At 38.3% G+C, this 20,300-nt stretch overlaps 1 protein-coding gene across 1 annotated transcript; it reads left to right on the top strand.

The window, feature by feature from the left end:
- Window positions 1-9: 9 nt before the first annotated feature.
- rnf114 (ring finger protein 114) lies at window positions 10-15,235 on the top strand. The gene is made up of 6 exons (XM_079588608.1): window positions 10-145; window positions 1,497-1,647; window positions 5,730-5,836; window positions 9,832-9,946; window positions 11,804-11,911; window positions 13,638-15,235. Exons 1-6 carry the CDS (start codon window positions 27-29, stop codon window positions 13,701-13,703), a joined length of 666 nt encoding a protein of 221 aa, XP_079444734.1. The 5' UTR covers window positions 10-26; the 3' UTR covers window positions 13,704-15,235.
- The last annotated feature ends 5,065 nt before the right edge of the window (window positions 15,236-20,300 follow it).

Below are 20,300 nucleotides of genomic sequence, written 5' to 3'. Positions count from 1 at the left end.
GAACACGGAAACACAGCGCAGCAGACATGGCAATGCTCAAAACAGTCCCTCAAACTGATGTGAACGATGCTGAAGATAATGAATTCATGTGTCCTGTGTGTTTGGAGATATTTATCTGTCCGATGACCACACAGTGCGGACATACGTGAGTATCCATGAGGTCTGGTGCCTTACCGCAGTAACTTCTCGATTGACATGTGTAATGTTGATTTCGTGATCACGTGAAACCGACGCACAGCCTTCATGTCATGTAGTTTAAACTTAATATGATTGCGCCCAATGATGATCAATAAATGTAGCTGTGATATGAGTTTCTCAGAAGACAGACATTGGTTACTTTCAGTTTTGTTTCTTGTGTAGAAAACTTTGCAGTGTGGGATTGTGGGAATTGTAGTGCTAGCTTAATTATGCTTTGATCAAACTACAACACCCACAGTGACCTATGAAACGGGGACTTTTCCATTTTGATGAGGTTTAAAAAATAAAAATAAAAAAGTATACATTTTATATACATTTTAAGGGTCATACATTACCGACAATCATAACAAAACACCAGTAAAAGCGATATAAAGAGGAATACTTTGTTAAAATAAATTAAAGAGTATTTTGATTCACGGACTAGTTTATTACTTTAAATAGGGGGGACATGGTGTAACAGTGTTGATGAATCCTTCAAGTGTACATTATATCAATTAAAATATATAGGGTGAATTAAGGGTGATTGGGACAGTTTTTTTTTTCGGCCTTGTGTAAGGGTTCTTGCCATACATTAAAAACATCAGCCAAACACATGACACATTTATGTAATCTGAAGATGTTAACTATCCATTTGAACAGGAAACAAGTTTACATTATAATGAATGGATAATGTTAACGTTTGTATGTAAAATGAGCCAAACAGCCCAACATGTTTGTGGTTGATTAGGGTTTGCACAAGTGAAAATATTGGAAAACACACATTTAGAGCATAATCAATGGTTATCTATTGCAAGGTTAATCATTTTCTTAATTTGCTTAGTTGATAAGCACTGTCCCAATCACCCAATGGGACAAACAAATGAATAATCTGAAAATCGAAACATGAAATTAACACATTTTTACTGATTGTGTTGCAGTAGTGCATCATATTCATGGTTCCAGCTAAAATGGTAGATATGACAATTTTATGACCCTATTATGAAAAGCTTGTTATTTTCCTTACTTCATGCATTTCAGGGTCAAATTCCAGTTTGATGCCTGCCCCGCCCACCTCCATAAAGCCACACCAATGAGGGCGTCTGCTTTTGATTATATGGTCCCACAGATAGGACTCAGCAAAAAAGTTTTTATATTCAACCATTAGGCGAGAAAATGATCTCCCGATCTCGCTTAACTCACCCTACACAGTGAGAAACAAGAGTCATGTTTAATGTTGGAAAGTGGGATTCTTTTGTTGTCATCCAAGTGTGCATATTTGCATCAGACATTTCTGTTCTGAATAAAACATATCCCCTCAGATTCTGCGAAAGCTGCCTTCGGGAGTGCTTGCGGCCTCAGAAGCCTGTGTGTGCAGTCTGCAGGACTGATCTGCACAAGTGGGATAAAGCAGACCGTTTACAAGACTTGATGCAGAGATCAGTCGGGAGGTGCAAAGGCTGTACAAAAGAGGTGTGTACGTATGTGAGTTAAACTGTGTATGTTACGTTTAGATGCCATTACTTATTAATATACAAGTGCTTATTCTGGCCAAAAAACACCCACTTAATCTGGAGGAGAATATTCTTCATATTCTGTGTAGTGATTCATTCATAGTAGTCAGTGTTTCCCCTAGAATGTTTTGACATTTTTTGATATGACATACCATCAACAGATTCAAGGCCTGATTGTTTGTTTTAAACCCAAATAAGTTTCTTTTTTCTGTTGAAAATAAAAGTTATTTGGAAGAATGTGGGTAACCAAATAGTTGATGTACCCCAGTGACTTCCATAATATATATTTTTTCTACTATGGTAGTCAATGGGGACCAGCAACTAATTTGGTTAGCCACATTCTTCAGGATATCTTCTTTTGTGTTCAGCACAATAAATAAATGAATACAGGTTTGGAACAACATTAGAGTGAGTAAATAATGACAGAATTATTATTTTTAGGTGAACTATCCCTTTAAGGACAAGCGGCAGCGTGTTTACTATTATATGGGTACTGTCTCTTTAAGACCTGCACACGACGCGTCTAATATACACGCATTTAACAAGCAGATTTTCTCTACATTTTCTGTTTTCTTTCACTTTAGACATAACCAACTTTGTTTATGTAAACCCTGTGTGTGTATTTGCCAGTATTAGCGCAATAAGACTCGAAAGATAACTTAGCCCAGTAACCAGGCGCTGATTGACAGCTTTTAGTGCGTCGGGTGTTTGCGCTCAGAAAAGCGCGTGAACCGGCAAGACTTTAAATCACATGCAAATAATGAACTTTTGTGAACCGCATGTGTCCAGTTCCTCTGCGTTAACATTTGATGTGAATACACGTCGCAACGGTCGCGTACAGTATGTTCAGTTGAGACGGAGGCGTCTACTTTTACTGTTGTGCTTTTACAGTGTGTAAGTGAATGTCGTAATATTACTGATCATGTGAAGATTTTGCAGTGGCGCTGACAATCCAGCGGCGGCGCTGCGCCGCTACTGAATATATTGGAGGGGAAACACTGGTAGTGACAGAAACTAATGGACTTTTTATGCCCCTTTTTACAAGATGTAATATGAGTCGTATGTGTCCCCAGAATGTGACTTAATTTTCAGCTCAAAATACCCCAGTAACCCCACAGATCATTTATTTTACCATGCCCAAAATGCATGTTTGCAAATGTTTTGGGTGGAAGCAAAAACAAGATGTTTTTTTGAGTTTTGTGTCTTTAAATGCAAATGAGCCGCTGCTTCCCCATTTCCAGAAGAGGGCAGAGCCTTCGTGCCTCAGCTCAGATACTCCAAAACTGGAGAAACGGCATCGTGCGGTTTCCACTAAACCTGTTTTTGAATTCCACTGCGCTGCCTTTCCATTATTCTCCATGCAAACATGCGCTATAAAAGATGCCAAGAAGCGAACGCAACGGTCAAACACATCAGTCTAGCTAACGACTCATTTTGAGACACTGTTTTTTTTTTTTTTTAGTTAGCATCTATCACGAATTCTGCTACCAGGAAGCGCATGAAGGCGAAGATTCAAACCAAATAGTCTTTAATCCAAATATATCACAAGAAACAGACAAAACAACGCACCTTAAAGGAACACTCCACTTTTTTGGGAAATATGCTAATTTTCCAACTCCCCTAGAGTTAAAGAGTTTTACCGTTTTCTAATCCATTCAGCCGAACTCCGGGTCTGGCGGTAGCACTTTTAGCATAGCTTAGCATAGATCATTGAATCTGATTAGACCGTTAGCATCTCTCTCAAAAAAATGACCAAAGAGTTTTGATAATTGTCCTATTTTAAACTTGACTCCTCTGTAGTTACATCGTGTGCTAAGACCAACAGAAAATGAAAAGTTGTGATTTTCTAGGCCAATATGACTAGAAACTAAACTCTCTTTCCTGCGTAACAAGGAACTGCTGCCGTACCAGCAGCGCAATGTGTAATGTGTTTACACAGCTTTTTAAAAGAATGGCGGGTGCTGTTTCGTATAGCATGCGTTTGACCAATCAACGTACACATCACTGGTAGTTCCTATTGTGCTGTGTTAGACCCTGTTCACACCGCCTCTATCACTATTGTCACTAGTCTCTATACTGTGTAGTCGCTTGTGGGCGTTCCTAGTATTGTCGCTCTAATGTTATTGGTAGACTGCACGTCTGGCTATATCTATACTACAAAATACCATCACAAGTGATATATACAACTATATCATTTTAATTTGACTAGGAATTAGGCTCAAAAGAAACAGTTTGCTGTTGGGAGAGTGTTTGTTATATTACCACAGCAGTGTTCAGTGGATTAGATCATTTACTAGATTACCGATCGATCAATCAACATTAAAATCACTCATACTGTCATAAATTACTAAAACATAATTCGAATTTGACAAATAATACGTTTCCTTGTCTCTAATAGTCATAATGCAGGGGAAACTGTAAATGAACTGCAGAAGTGCTAAACTTGCATCATAAAACTTACAACACTCAAACTATAAATGTATGAATTAAACTCACTGAGACTGTCGACAGTTTCTTTTCCATGCATCATTTTATTATATCCACGAATGTGGTTACAGTCAAATCATATAAAACAGTGAAATCGCCCTCGAGCTCTTCTGTCTCGCCTGCACTCGAGACGGTGACGTAATCCACTGAAAGTCTTCTTTCCTATTGGTTGTCGCTCGCGAAAATCGCTTCTCATTTGCATAAAGTTGAAATTTCTGAACTTTTGTCGCGTGTCTCGCGTCGCTTGACACGCCCACATTCTGTCGCCATCACGGTCACTGTCGCTCGTGTCGCCGGAAGTCACCAGCACTCCATTGAAATGAATGGGATCGTGTCGCTTTGTCGCTGGCGGTGTGAACGGGGCTTTAGACCCTACTCCGAAGTATGAGCTAATTTATAAAACGACCGAAAGGCGTTCTTAGAACTAAATCTGTTCCCAGTTCCTGTGGTGCAAACACGCCAAAAAGTGTGTACTTTCGTTATTAGTTCTAGGAACTATGAAAAGGTTCCTCCGGTCGAAAGCCCCTAATGTGTCGGTGAGTGTATCCTACAAACAACACAACACGAGGTTGAGTAAAACACCTGTTGAACGGAGAGGGCCAGTTCAAATCAAAGGTCATTTCCCATTTAAAGTCGCCCTGTAGTCAATAATTTCATCTCATCTATGATCACCAAAATGACATATTTAAATTTTTTATTTTTGCCTTAAAATAGCTTGAATGTAACTCGACACCCTTGCCTCATTTAGTATGTGTAGTGTGTTTCTATGAATATGTAAATGAGCCCCGCCTCCACTCACTCATTCAAGCTCAGAGATCCACTGGTTGACGATCACACGTTGATCTGATTGGTTGCAAGGTAGTGTGTGACGTCAGAAACACCAGCGATTTCACACCGTGTTTTTGAGACGGTCTTTGGCTCACTGCAGTTTTAAGCAGAAAATACTCAGCAATGCTGTCGACTTATGAATTTACACATGGTTTGTCTTAAAGCAGATTAAAAACACCACAGACACATAAACAACATTAAAAGCTGGATTTTCCCCACAAGGGGACTTTAACTGTGATGGCCGTCGATTCACACACAGCATTGACTTCGTTAATATGAAAAACAGTGACAGATCATCAGACCCGGCTCTACAGGGGTGTTAGAGAAACTGTAATAATAGCTTTATGGGGAAAAGAGATATTTGCAGCGTTGAGGATTGTAGCCAATCACAGACATATTGGTTGATATCTCCAATGAAATGGAGGAATATCTAGTTTCAGACATTAGTCAGAATCCTTGCATTAGTCAGAAAGTCTTTTTTCATTGCTAAGTTTTACTAAATGAAGTTAACTCTGTACCTTTTAAACACGTCAGACTGATTTGCACCCTGATTTATGGAAACTGTGTGCTATCAGGCAATCTGATCTGAGCTTTCGGTTTCCACAAGTGCTGTTCGGTGTAGTGTGTGGTGTGCATCAGCCGGGCCGTGAACCGACTGTGGGATGACCGTGAGCTTGCTCTCTGAATCCAAGATGTTACTAGTTAAAATGTGTATCTGCTACCCAGGTTCTGTTGTCTGACATGAGAAGCCACACAGGAGTTTGCTCCAAATATCAAGACTATATCAAGGATGGTATGAAGTCCATTTCAAAGACCCAGCCTTCCATTGTCAGGTAATGTAGCGTTCTTCAGCACTTAACACTGTATATGGGGGATTCTTCAATTAGGATATAATATACCGTATTTTCCGGACTATAAGTCACACTTTTTTTCATAGTTTTGCTGGTCCTGCGACTTATAGTCAGGTGCGACTTATATATCAAAATTAATTCATACTGACTGAGATGAACCAAGAGGAAACATTACCGTCTACAGCCGCGAGAGGGCGCTCTAGTTAGCGGAGTTGTTCAGAAGCGACACCGAGGAAGAACTCAATGTATTCAGTGTTGAGGAATGAGATCGGGAGCTTGGTGAACTTGCTGACCGGTAACTTGTTGGACTCGCTGGCTAATGTTAGTTTAGCCTATTCAGCCTCCCAGTATATGTTCTTTATGCTGTTGTGCAGCTGAATAACTGTTAATGTGTTACGTTAAAGGTGCAATGTGTATTATTTCTGAGGATCTATTGACAGAAATGCAATATAAGATCCATAACTATGTTTTCAGTGGTGTATAAAGACCTTACTTAATGAACCGTTATGTTTTTATTACCTTAGAATGAGTCATTTATATCTACATAAGCGCGGGCACCCCCTTCTATGAAGATCGACATATTGTGACGTCATGTTTCTACCGTAGCCGTCCGCGAACACACAGCGCTACAGAGCGTTTCCTCACTAACTTGAATAAGAAGCAACAGAAAAAGACGCCGCACAATTCCGCGAAAATGAATGACCACAGATATTGTATAGAAAAACGAAGCCAAAAATCACGGGTCAACTTCGGTGTGGCTTTTCACTGATGAGGGTCTTATGAGGGGAAAAGGCTTTCAAAGCGACACCGAAGTTGCCTGTTTTCTGCTGAGGTATTCCAACTTTAACAATGCAAATGAAAACTGTTGTTTCATAATGTTAGCATTACCTAGAAGCTAGCCATAGACACTGTGTGAAGTGACTTTTCCCTTGTCAGTGGCGTAAAATATGTAGTTATATTGTTTCATGTAACTTAGTTCTTCTCCCTTGTTGTGTTATGGCTTTGCTATGTGGGGATAAATGTGCTGGTTACGTTCGTGAGACAATCAGCCGATTAGTACCGTTAAACACTAACGTTAGCCTACAGCACAACAGCTCATATTAGCCAGCTACACTTTTACTAATCTTCTCCCTCGCGGTGTTGTGGGTTTGCTATGTGGGCAGAAATGTGCAGGTTACGTCGGCCACCGTAGCTTCGCCTTCGAGTTTGAAAAGGGAGGGATAGGCCGTAAGTTACTTTCTGTTCGCAATTCGCAAACCTCACCACTAGATGCCGCTAAAAATCACACACTGCACCTTTAACACACCAGACACCTTCAGCCTGTTGTTCTGTGTGCTGTTGTGCAGCTGAATAACTTTCCAGATTAAATGTCTGTTATTAGTCTTGGATTTTGTGAAATAAATTTCTAAATAAATGCGACTTATAGTCCAGTGCGACTTATAGTCCAGTGCGACTTATAGTCCAGTGCTAGTGCGACTTATAGTCCAGTGCGACTTATAGTCCAGTGCTAGTGCGACTTATAGTCCAGTGCTAGTGCGACTTATAGTCCGGAAAATACGGTATATAAATACGATATACACACACACACACACACACACACACACACACACAGGTTATGCCTTATATACATAGCATCTTTACATCTACTGTTTCCATGAAATCAAAACTGATTATTCTATTTTTATTTTTTTTATGGAATATTGCAGTTCTTATTATAAATAATTAATTTGTACACATCTTTTTTTTTTTTTACAACCTGTCACTCACACGAGATCACTACAATAGCAAACCCTGATGTAATAGACTTCACAGAGAGCGAACATGTCCGACAGCATTTCTCACTGCTTAATAGATTAGTTCATTTCAAAATGAAATTCCTGTCATCATTTACTCTCCCTCCAGTTGCTCAAACCAGTATGAGTTTCTTTCTTCTGCTGAACACAAAGGAAGATATGCTGAAGAATATGGATAACCAAACAGTTGATTTCCATAGTATTGTTTTTCCTTCTATGGAGGTCAATGCGGTCCATCAACTGTCTGGCTACTGACATTCTTCAGCATATCTTCCTTTGTGTTCAGCAGAAGAAAGAAACTCATACTGGTTTGAGCAACTGGAGGGAGAGTAAATGATGACAGGAATTTCATTTTGAAGTGAACTAATCTATTAAGCAGTGAGAAATGCTGTCGGACATGTTCACTCTCTGTGCAGGACAGGCATAAATACAATGTACGGTTTAAAGAGATCCTTTCAATTCACATTGGGAACATTTCTGTTGCTTCTACAGGGCGCCACATAATAACACGTACCATTACTAGACCCAGAATGAGGCATACTGTGCCACTAAAAGGAGAAGAACAATCCACTGGAAGGATTGTTGTATTAAATTAAATATTAGTTTAAAAAAAAAAGTCAATCAGTTGTTGTAATCTCAGTTGGAGCTTTGTCACCGTCAGATGAAGGTTTCTGTTCATTTTGAACAAAATATTTTTTATTATTTTTTCCATTTATTGTGTTAAAATATTAGAACATCAACCAAACTAAATTATATTATATCTGATTTACCAAGAACATTAGTTATACATGTTTAATATTAAAAATAAGGGTGGAGAATTAAGGAATTTAGGAACTGGGTTGTTCATAATAACCCTAACCCAGAAAACACATTAGAGAATATATTTATTTCCTTAGCTCCTTTACTGAACACCATTATTACATAATTAAAGTCTTTACTGAACACCATTATTACATAATTAAAGTCTTTACTGAACACCATTATTACATAATTAAAGTCTTTACTGAACACCATTATTACATAATTCAAGTCTTTACTGAACACCATTATTACATAATTAAAGTCTTTACTGAACACCATTATTACATAATTAAAGTCTTTACTGAACACCATTATTACATAATTAAAGTCTTTACTGAACACCATTATTACATAATTCAAGTCTTTACTGAACACCATTATTACATAATTCAAGTCTTTACTGAACACCATTATTACATAATTCAAGTCTTTACTGAACACCATTATTACATAATTCAAGTCTTTACTGAACACCATTATTACATAATTCAAGTCTTTACTGAACACCATTATTACATAATTCAAGTCTTTACTGAACACCATTATTACATAATTCAAGTCTTTACTGAACACCATTATTACATAATTCAAGTCTTTACTGAACACCATTATTACATAATTCAAGTCTTTACTGAACACCATTATTACATAATTCAAGTCTTTACTGAACACCATTATTACATAATTCAAGTCTTTACTGAACACCATTATTACATAATTCAAGTCTTTACTGAACACCATTATTACATAATTCAAGTCTTTACTGAACACCATTATTACATAATTCAAGTCTTTACTGAACACCATTATTACATAATTCAAGTCTTTACTGAACACCATTATTACATAATTCAAGTCTTTACTGAACACCATTATTACATAATTCAAGTCTTTACTGAACACCATTATTACATAATTCAAGTCTTTACTGAACACCATTATTACATAGTATTTACCCTGTTGTTGGATGGATCAAATTAAGACAGCATGCGTTTTAATGCGTCTGACGGAGATGACACAAATAAAGTTATGAAGTGAATAAATGTAATAAAAAAAATAAAATAAAAAAACAATTCCCTTGCATGTTCATGAGATATAGCCTACATGAACATGCAATATATGCATGATGTATAATATACAGTTTTGTGTGGGGTATGCATATTCAATACATTTTAATTACTTTTTTTATCATTCAAAGAAATATATAATAATTTCTTTATTTGAACTTAAACAAACCTTCACACGCTCCTTACATCAGTGCTGAGCAATGCTCCGATCGTTATTCCGTTAATACAGCGTGATACAGATATTTAAATGAATCACCCATTTGTTTTACTCCTTCATCTGCACTGACACACACACACTTGCTCCCCTGTTCTGTAGCTCAGTGCCGAACCGCCACACGTTCACCTGTCCCTTCTGTAAGCAGCAGAACCTGGACCAGGACGGGCTGGTGGAGCACTGCACCTCACGCCACGCTCACGACCCGCGCCAAGTGGTGAGGCTTCGCTTGTGTCTGAGACACATCTTTTAATGTGGTTTAATGCCAATTATTGTTTGATTTCTTTGTCTCAAGACTAAAGGGGCATTTACATGTACATTTTTAAAGCATATTTTATTATAGTGACAGCCACATGAAAAAGTAAGTACACCCCGTGGACATTGTTGGCTATTTTATTTTATTTTTTACATATTTGTACAAGCAAGACTCTTTGAAACAATGCATATTAATAAAGTTGATATACTTGAACAAACTTTCTCAAAATTCACTTTTTAATAATTTATTCAACAAAAAATATCAATAAATGTTATTTTCTTCACTGGGAAAAAAGTAAGTACACCCTTGGCCTCCGTAGCTACAGCTATACTTATTTATCATATACTTACTGTGTATCAATTTCATTAATAGGCATTGTTTCACAGAGGATCACATCTTTGCTGGGGTGTCAATATGTCAACAAACCAATCATGTCATGGGATGTACTTGTTTTTACACGTCCGTCAGTTTAGGAGACTAAACACTGGTTTGGCTGGTTGCATAATATGCTTAGACTAGACTTACAATTAGTTTTCTTCAAGAGTGGTCATAACCTTTAAAAGTCAGTTACACAGGAAGATTGGTGTGAATGTAATCTGCAAGTAACGGTGACCCCTGACTGACTGCTGGTTGAATGGTTCTTAGACACAGTCTTAAATCTGCTCTGTTCCTCCTCACAGTTTAACAATCATCTCCTCAAAGCGTCAACACGACCCAGAGCTGAACAATTACACATTTCTTCGTCCATAAATATCAGTCTATTTCTCTTTTTTGTTGTTGATTTTAATTTTATTTACCTCTATATTAATTTAAAATAAGCTTCTTTTTTTTACATTATTGCACAAAAACAACATTAAAAAAGAGAGATTATTCCAGTCCCGTTCTAGTGAACCCATCATGTTAGGTCATGCATGGAGTCATTAAGTTCCTCTTACAAGGGAAAATGTCAGTGACCTACATTATGATTATTGCCACTAGAGGGCACATGGTCTCTGTGCAGCGTCTATATTGAGCAGATCAACTGGAAGATGGGAACAACTCATATTTTAAATAAAATAAAATGTTACACTTGAATTTGTTTTGTATGCATTCATATATATATATATAAACATTAATTTTTTTAATGAATGTGCGTGTGTGTGTGTGCGTGCGTGTGTGTGTGCACGTGTGTGTGTGTGTGTGTGTGTGTCTATGAAAAAATAAATTAGTAAAAAATAAATTAAAACATTTTTGTATTTCCCATTCATTTCCTGAGACGGAGAGGATTAAGGGTTATTTTTTTGTTTGCCCACAAAAACTTGAATCTAGTGTGTGTTTGTGTTTCCTATTTCAAGTGTGGTACCATTCAGATGAACACCTGATTTTATTTTTATTTTTTTATTTTTCGATTTGTTTTAAATAAACCCTGTCAAATCAAAATGACCCAAAGAGAGGAGTAGGGTTCACATAGAGGCTATTGTTATGCAACCGGTCAAAGCAGGTTTTGATTATTGTAAATTGCATATATGTACTGAACAATTTAACCAGCAAGAAGTCACACTTGTTAAAATTTAATTAATTATTAAATTATTAAGTCAGAGTTTTTGCACAATGCCACAATAAATGAGAATTAGGGGGGAAAGTTTTTTATGCCGTACATCAGTTTTGAAAGGGTAATTTCTAAGGTTCTTGGCGGCTCTCCATTGCCTGAGCCTTTACCTTTAAACGGAGAAGACTCTGAGAAGTGGCACAGAGTATGTAATCCGTGTTGATCTGCATATATTGAATATGATGAATATCAGGATTGTCTGTTGAGTGTGTCCCGTCTCACTCCTGCAGGTGTGCCCGATCTGTGCCTCCATGCCCTGGGGCGACCCCAATTACAGGAGCGCCGACTTCTTTCAGCACCTCAGGATCAGACATGCATTCTCGTACGACACGTTTGTGGTGAGCAGGTTATAGCAGTTCAATGCCCTGGTGTCCACCGTTTAAAGAAAAATGTCACGAAGCCATCCAGCTATCGACACAGATCAATCTTGCTGTTTGCTTTTTCACGGATTTAACATGTTTTCTCTTAGAAAATTAAGGTTTTACTGAACTTGTATATTATTTTTGGTATGCATAGTTGGTCATATTTAAGTTAAGCTGGGCATTAATTGTGTCTTACTGATATAAAGCCTTTTTAGTTTAGCGGACGTTTGTGTTAAACCATTTATGTTGTCAGGTGTCAGGTAGTTGTGCAAACTTATGAAACTGTAAAGAGTCACCTCTGTGCACCAAAACAAGTTGAGTTGACGACTTATTAAAACTGGAGAAACTTAAAGGTAAAGTCCAGCCAAAAATACACTCTCAAGTTGGTCTAAGCCTGTACGAGTCTCTTTGTTCTGGAAAAAAAAAGAAAAGAAAAAAATAATAATAATATATATATATTGGAGAATGTTGGTAATCAAACCAGGGAAAAATACGATGGAAGTCAGTGGGGACCAGAAACTGTTTGATTACCAACATTCTCCAAAATATCTTATTTTGAATAACAAATATTTCCACGTCCCTGAAAATAACCATGCATTTACCAAAAAAAAAAACATGTCGCTCATATTGCTTATCAGTTATTGCTTATAAAATGTATTAAATGAAAGATCATACTTTTCTAAGCTAAAGTATGAAAGAAATCATGGTTAACTAGCAGATATCACCATGAAACTTTCCCAGTTGATCACCTACATTACAATGAGAAAAAAATGTATTACAAGTTTTCTGTAATTTAATGTTTAAATATGCAAATTAGGCAATATCTAAGTAAATATGCGCTAATTTGCATATATATATATATAAAAAACTAATCTGAGTATTGGATAAAGCCAGGTTAAACAATATTTTTTCATTGTGTTCACATATTAGATGGGAAAAACAATACTGAGGGATTTATGGATATCTACTTTTGTTATCCTGTAAATCAGAATATACTGTCAATAGCGTTAAAAAATGATTTTCGCCATGTTTTTTGGAATAAAATGTTTTATAAACCAGGCTATGAATAATGTATTTACAAATTCCTCAGTAAATGTCTTCATAATATAACTAGGCACAAGACTGGAAGGTTTGGTGTGTATCGGTGCGACTGAAGTGGAGATTCGGACTTGGAGAATGAGAGAAAAGTCATTTTGAGAAAACGGCTTTAAAAATGTATCATCAGCCAATGAGATTGCGCATTCAGCCCTTTTACTTTCACGATTGGTTGCTGATAAAAAGGAAATGACCATATTTGGATCGACAGCATTGTACAGGAGAGAGAGAGCTTTCTAGCGGTGTGTGTGATGACGGAGCAGACAGAGATCGCGGATCATGTTGATTTATAACGCCAACTTTTGTTGAATTTATGAGAAATCTACAGACGCAAACAGACAAAGTTAGTAAAATAAAGACCTAAATGTGTATTTCTGACTTTTTTTCACCACAAGTCTGAAAGAAGGCATGTTATTGAAGACAAATATCTCAAAATTGACCAGTGAAAAATAAAATAAAAAATTATTGCCTAAAAATTGAATTTAATGTGTGTGCAATGTCAACGTTTTCCTAGATGAAATGGTTCAGTCCACCTGTAAATGAACTGGCTGGCGGCCTGTGTTCTGAGCTGAGACTGCTTGTCTGAATCTTGTTCTCTGTTTCTCAGGATTACGCTACAGACGAGCAGGCCATGATGCAGGAGGCGCTACAGCGCTCTATGCTGGAAAACTGACATGGACCCGCTGGACGAGACGCAACCAAAAACTACTGATTGTGCTTAAAAAAGAACCAACCAGGGGATTCAGGGCTATTCTGATATATTATTATACATACACTAATTTTGGTAATGCCAAAGTTCCCATTGGAGATTTGCTTATTCGAACTCAGTCATAACAAACATATGGATCACGTATATTCATATACAAGACATATTGCGGACCGGTATACATTCATAGCTGTCAAAATATATAGATATATTCTGCCAATCTATAATTATTTCAGCTTTTATAACAGATTATTGTTTATATAGTTAAGTTTGTATAGCAGATTGTGTGGCACTGGAACAGAATGGCCCGATTTGAAAGTTTTTTTTCTTCCCTTTTTATGGGTTATTTTGAAACCTCAATATTGAGGTGAGCTCATAGGGTAGAAATACTGATATTGAATCAGATCAGTCTTTTGATCCTGAGATTGATTTGTCCGTAGTGTTTTGTTGTTTTAAGATGCGTTGAACACTTGTCGGAGGTGTGTTTCACAGATTAGTCTTGAGATGCGAGTGTTCAAGCCAGTAGGGGGCAGTACTGTACCATTAATCCACTGCAGAAGCACATGCCTTGGTCCGACTTATCCGAGGTTTGTACGGATCTGCCCTTAAAGGGATAGTTCACCCAAAAAATAGTCAAATTGCAGAGTTATTCACCCTCATGTCGTTCCACATGGACCTGAGCGCGCTGACTTTCATCGTGTGCTTCTTCGAAGTATCTTCTTCTGTGTTCATGCAGGTTTGGAGGAATATAAGGATGTGTAAATGATGACAGAATAGACATTTTTTGAGTCTCAAAGTTCATACATGTAACCCTGTAGAGGCTGTTTGCACTCTTCCTTATTTTTGTCATGTTTATATAGCAGTCATACTGTTTATAATATGTTCTGTAATACATTTAGTCTGTTTAAATTGGCAGTAGTTTGAAATCCTACGATATATTGAACAAAATTGCGGCCTATAAAGTGAAACTCGTGAAACTATAAAGTGTTGCATGTTGTTTGATGCAGATATGTCATATCCTCTTGCTTGCTTTATTCATGTGTTATTATTATTATTATTATGAGTGCGTAATGGTACTGATTCATTAACCTGTACGTTTCTTGGGTGAATTGCTTGTGTATAGTTAATAAACTTTTTTTTTTTTCCTTCAAAAACCTTCAACTGAAACTGCTTCAGTGTATCTGTTCTCACTCCTTGAAGGTGTTATTGAAGAAGCATGTCCAAACACAGCCTTTATTACTTCACATATTGCTCTTCTCCTTCTGTTTAATGCATGCGCATTCAATTTGGTTACAGTGTGAATCTCTCTCCCCCGTCCGCTCTAACTCCATTACTGTTGTTCATTTTCTGTCCCGCAGCGACTGTCAGCTCTCATGTCTGAAGGTGCTAAATCCTGATAAATTAAAGCTCTTTAATTATTTAAACACTGGACCCTGAAATCACTGTGAGTGATTTATACCGGTGTGTTAGACATGCTGGGCCAGAAACAACACCCAGCTCTCTGATGGATGACTAAATGGAGGGGGGAGAACACACACGCTATACCAGTAACTGGCCCGTTCCCTGAAACCTTTATACAGAAGCCCGTCACGAAAACCCGCTCATCATTCAAGTCTCCACAGCCGGATGATATACAAGGAATTTCCTAAATTCATGATGGAAGAAACAGGAATCATTTTCAGTTCCTTGTCCACTTGTTTAGTCTGACGTCACGGTTTCTGGGTGTGCAGATCACAGAACTACAGACAGCGCTAGCATACACACGCTGTAATGCTAATGCAAAACCATGAACCTAACTTTTCCACCGCAAGGTGATTCGTGTTTCATGAACCGTTGAAATACTGGTGCTCATAAACCTCATTCTCACTTGAGTCAGAGAGAAATGGACCTGGGTCCTGGTGCGTCGAGTGGATGAGGGTGTTCACACTTGTAGTTCGGCTCTCTTGGCTCTTTTGGTCTGGACCCAAAAAGAAAATGGTGCATTTAGGGTGTGTTCACACACTTAGCATGTTTGGTTGGATTAAAACACACCCTGGTGTGATTGCTCTGTTAGTGCTGACACTGTTTTGACTCCTTTACACATTTTTTAAGCTCTTCACGAGTTCTCCGCTGGTCAAAATACCATCATGTGTAGCTGCACACACACACAATGAGCACATTTAGCCCAGAACACAGCATTGTTCTGAAAGTTCGGCAAGTTCTGTCACAAAATATACTAAATAAAAGCCGACCAATCAGGTTGTGATCGTACAGTATCCCTATGCCTTTAGGTTCAGTGTTAAAAGACCAATGCGAACGCTAAGCGGACCAGGACTAAAAGTTTTTTGGTCCAGACCAAGTGAACCAAACTACAAGTCTGAACAAACCCTTAGGCCGTGCACCGAGCTGCGTTTTGACACCGGCGTTTTTTGTTTTTCAGTCGAGACGCATCGTTGCTATGATACAGAATATCCGTTGGTCCGTGTGGTATTAGTCCCGCCCCTCCTCCACTGTGATTGGACGGTTGGCTAAAAAGTGACAGTGATGAGCGCTGCGTTTTACCCAAAGTTGAACATTCTTCAACTCTTGGCGACCTGTAAAAAATGCCGAGCGTTCAGCGTTAAATACTCGCTCAGCGCCTCGTTTCGCTCCTGGCGTTATAAATACGCGGCGCTCCCATCGAAAACAATTGAAAAAACACGCCAGCCGCGTGAAAAAATGCTTTGGTGGACACACGGTTGCTTAGCGCTCGAGTCTCATCTTTTCAGCGTCCCGGTCCGCTTGTTTGGTGGCACCAGGGTTCAGACGCCAGCGTTCACACTTACTCAAATGAGCAATCACACCAGACTTCGTTTTAATCCAACCAAACATGCCAAGTGTGAACTTAGTGATGCTAAGAAGAACTCTTTAGCTACATTATGTCGCTGGATTTTGCTGGGAATTGCACACATGCATGATCCACGCGTCACGTCATCATATCTGTACACAGAGAGTCGCTCCGGCATGAAGCTGTTTGAAGCTTGTCACAACAAATGAGCAAACATTACATGGCAAACAATGGTAAAAAAACAACAACATAAAGGTTATTTATTCATCCATCCACTTTGATAAGATGTCCTGCATCCATGAATACACCGTTGCCTCGAGCCATGTTCATCCCTGAAGAGGAGCAGAGACGAAGAAGTTGAAATAGTTGTAAAGTTATACACTAAAAAAAATGGTTTTGTGGCACTGTTGTTTTTACCCAATTATTTTTTGTTAAAGTAACGCAGATATATTTATTTTACCTCCAAAACACTATTATATTGTGTTTAATTAACTTAACCTGTAGAATTTTCCACTATACTTAATTATCAATCGTTAAATTAATGTAAAGGGTTTCATTTTGCGATTCAACAAAAACAACCTGATGTGGTGATTTCCAACATATTGGATGAAGACGGCGTGCGAAGAAGGTGGAAAGGTGGATGGCAGAGCTAGAAATATCAGCCATAGAAAAAATAAAGTTAATCATTTCTGTTAGTATTTCTGAAAGTCTGTTCTGGGATGCTTTTAATATATTGCACAGAAGAAAAAAAAACATTTGGCTGCTTGTTCAAATTGCTTCATTCAAATGAGCTTAAAGTGTGTATGTCAGGTTAAATTTTTTTTTTTATATATTAAATAAGGTTTAGATGTCTGAGTGAAAAATGTAATTATCATTAAAATTATTACTGTAACTGCCCTACAATAAGCTTTATAGCCACTTCTGTCAAGATCATATTTTTAAAACGCAGCTGAGCTGTGACGTCATACAAGGGAGACGTGCCAACACAGTTCTATTCAAGTATGGAGAGTTTTGAGTCTGAGGAGATGCAAAATCCCCCTCAAACCTATACGATGGCCCACAGCCATACAATCTTGAGCCTCCCAGGCGGGAGACTGATGAGGAGCCAAACAGAAATGTAAATAATTCATATCGAAGAAACATAAATATCTGGTGTGAAGAAGAACCAGTGGAGAGTTGGTCAGGTGTCTGGTAAGTATAGGCGTAACGGTATGTATTCGTATTGAACCGAAACGGTACGGGCGTCACGGTTCAGTGCATGAATATACACGGAGAATACACAGTATAAAAATTAATTAAACTCGCGTGCAAATTAATAATGCGGAACTACTGTTAGATACGCGGGTTATTTAGGGACACCTAATCTGTAGCTCCGCCTTAGCTCTGAAGCTCCGTGGCTATAATGAACAGGCTGCGATCGATGTCAATATTGCAATGATGGAATATGTTGGTTGGTGTGTGTGTGTGTGAGAGAGAGGGAGAGGGAGAGAGAGGGGCGCGGGCGCGATCGACTGCTTCAGTAGCATACACCGTAGGCACCGCATCAGCTGCCAGTCTCACTCGGGTTTTAAATCCCATTTTATAACTCATGAGATCTCCAACCGCGTAGTCCTTCTCAGTGAAATGGGCGCTGCAAATGACCGAAGTCTTGGACACCAAAGAAGCAGCACTGAAGTCAGCGCGTTTGGTCCGAACAAAGTTGACCCAGGCACGGAACACAGTGGACTCTGACTGGTTTTAACAGTGTTTTTGCACACAGCACAAACGCAGTAATTCACCATCGTGAAAATACGCCTGCGTAATGCGTATACTAACGACCTAACTTAAATAACTAACTAAATAACTAAATAAATGTCCTAATCACTAATTCTCTCGCTCTATCACTCGTACAGTTATCAACACAGCTCAGCGAGCGGGGGAGACGTCTCCCTCGTATGACGTCAAACGATTCGTTTGGAATGAGGAGCAGTTTTAAGGGAGGACTGAAAATAACGAACTTTTTCATCTTATATTCTGCCTTTAGGCATCGAAAAACATACAACAATACATCAACTTGTCAAACGTGTATTTCCCCTCACTATTTTGTGTTAATCAAAATTAAAAATTTAACCTGACATACACACTTTAAGCAACACAATTGCTAAACATTTTGTCCAAACTTAATTTGATTGTGTTCAATCTGCTTAAATATATATACAATTTAAGTTTACTTAATCCATTTGTGTTGCATTAACTGAAGCTGGGCGGTGCTTGTTAGTTCCCAGCATGCTTTGCATTTGGCTGAATTAAGATAGGAAAAAAGAGAATGAATGTTGTTATTTTTGGGGTTTTGATAAAATGAGAAAAGAGGAAGACTTGATACTTGTAGTCAGTAGACTGTCTATTGAGGAGCATCACAATAAAGAGTTAGCAGATAAGTCTAATAATACTCTAATGAGAGTTAGTTGATATGTAGATGCAGTTACTTACAGTTTTTTTCAGTCGCTAACAAGCGTTTGTCCAGCCAGTTGTCACATTTTCAAAACTCTTAACACAATTAGCACAGCATCGGTCTTTTGTGGCCATACCATTCACACATTTCATGTCGTTTTCAAACAATATGCAGTCAGTGAACACATTTCCATAATGCTTACATTTTCTTAACAGACAAGCTATACCTCCCAACAAAACTATGGATTGTTTTTGTAGTATTTACGAATGTTAACACACAACATCCCACAATAGCAAAAACAATATTCCAAACCTTAGATACAGTATAAAAACCTCTGCTTCTGCAATGATCAGTTCAAAAACAATATATCTCAGCTGATAACAAACAAACAATTGAATAATTGACACAGAGCTTATTTATGTTGGGTAAATTGGGCCAACCACAGCTGATTCCAGTCTGGCTTAGACTGGCTTAGAGTGGCAGGGGTTATTTTTTTCTATTACATTGACACTTATACAGTAAAAGAAGGACTGTGAGGAGTGATGTTTTTGGAAACAGAAACTAAAAAAGAAAAAAACACTGTAATGTCTGGAAGAGGAAGAGTAAGAGCAAGGGGCCCAGTGAGAAGAGCCGGCCCAGTGAGAGATGCAGTGAGAGATGCAGTGAGAGATGTAGTGAGCCAGTGGACCCTATAATACCGAGCGCATCCTTGCCTTTCTCAATGATCTCCACCAGCGCCTGGTTCCAGAGCAGGATCAGGAGGGTGAAAACATGAGGACCTTTGTAATTACCTGGGACAATGTGGCTTTCCATCATTCGCAAGCAATAACAACATGGTTTGAAGTCCACCCAAGACTGGTAAGTCTCTTCCTTCCACCCTATTCACCTTTCCTCAACCCCAGAGAGGAGTTATTTTCTGCATGGAGGTGGACGGTTTATGACCATCAGCCACATGACCAGATGTCCCTCCTTGAAGCCATGGATGCTGGTGCAGGGACATCACAGTTCATGATTGCCAAGGGTGGATCCAACATACCAAGTGGTTTTATCCCAGGTGCATCGCCTTGGATAATATCAGATGTGATGTTGATGAAAACATGTGGCCTAACCCTGAAGATCGCAGAGATTAGATACAGTAATTTTGTGCTTTTTGCTGTTGTTTTTTTTTTGTTCAGAATGCTCTTATGTGTTTCATGGATATTTTGTTCACTGTAAGCAATACTGTAAAACTTTTTCTGTTCTATCATAACGTGTTTCTACTGTACCTCCTGTAGTACGTAAAGAGTAAAAGGAAAAAAACTGATTTGCTTTTTACTGGAATGCTTTT

The sequence above is a fragment of the Phoxinus phoxinus genome (assembly GCF_949152265.1).
Source record: "Phoxinus phoxinus genome assembly, chromosome: 18".
NCBI classification, from domain to species: domain Eukaryota; kingdom Metazoa; phylum Chordata; class Actinopteri; order Cypriniformes; family Leuciscidae; genus Phoxinus; species Phoxinus phoxinus.
Note: the sequence above shows the minus strand (reverse complement) of the source record. Positions and strands in the feature narration are given on the sequence as shown.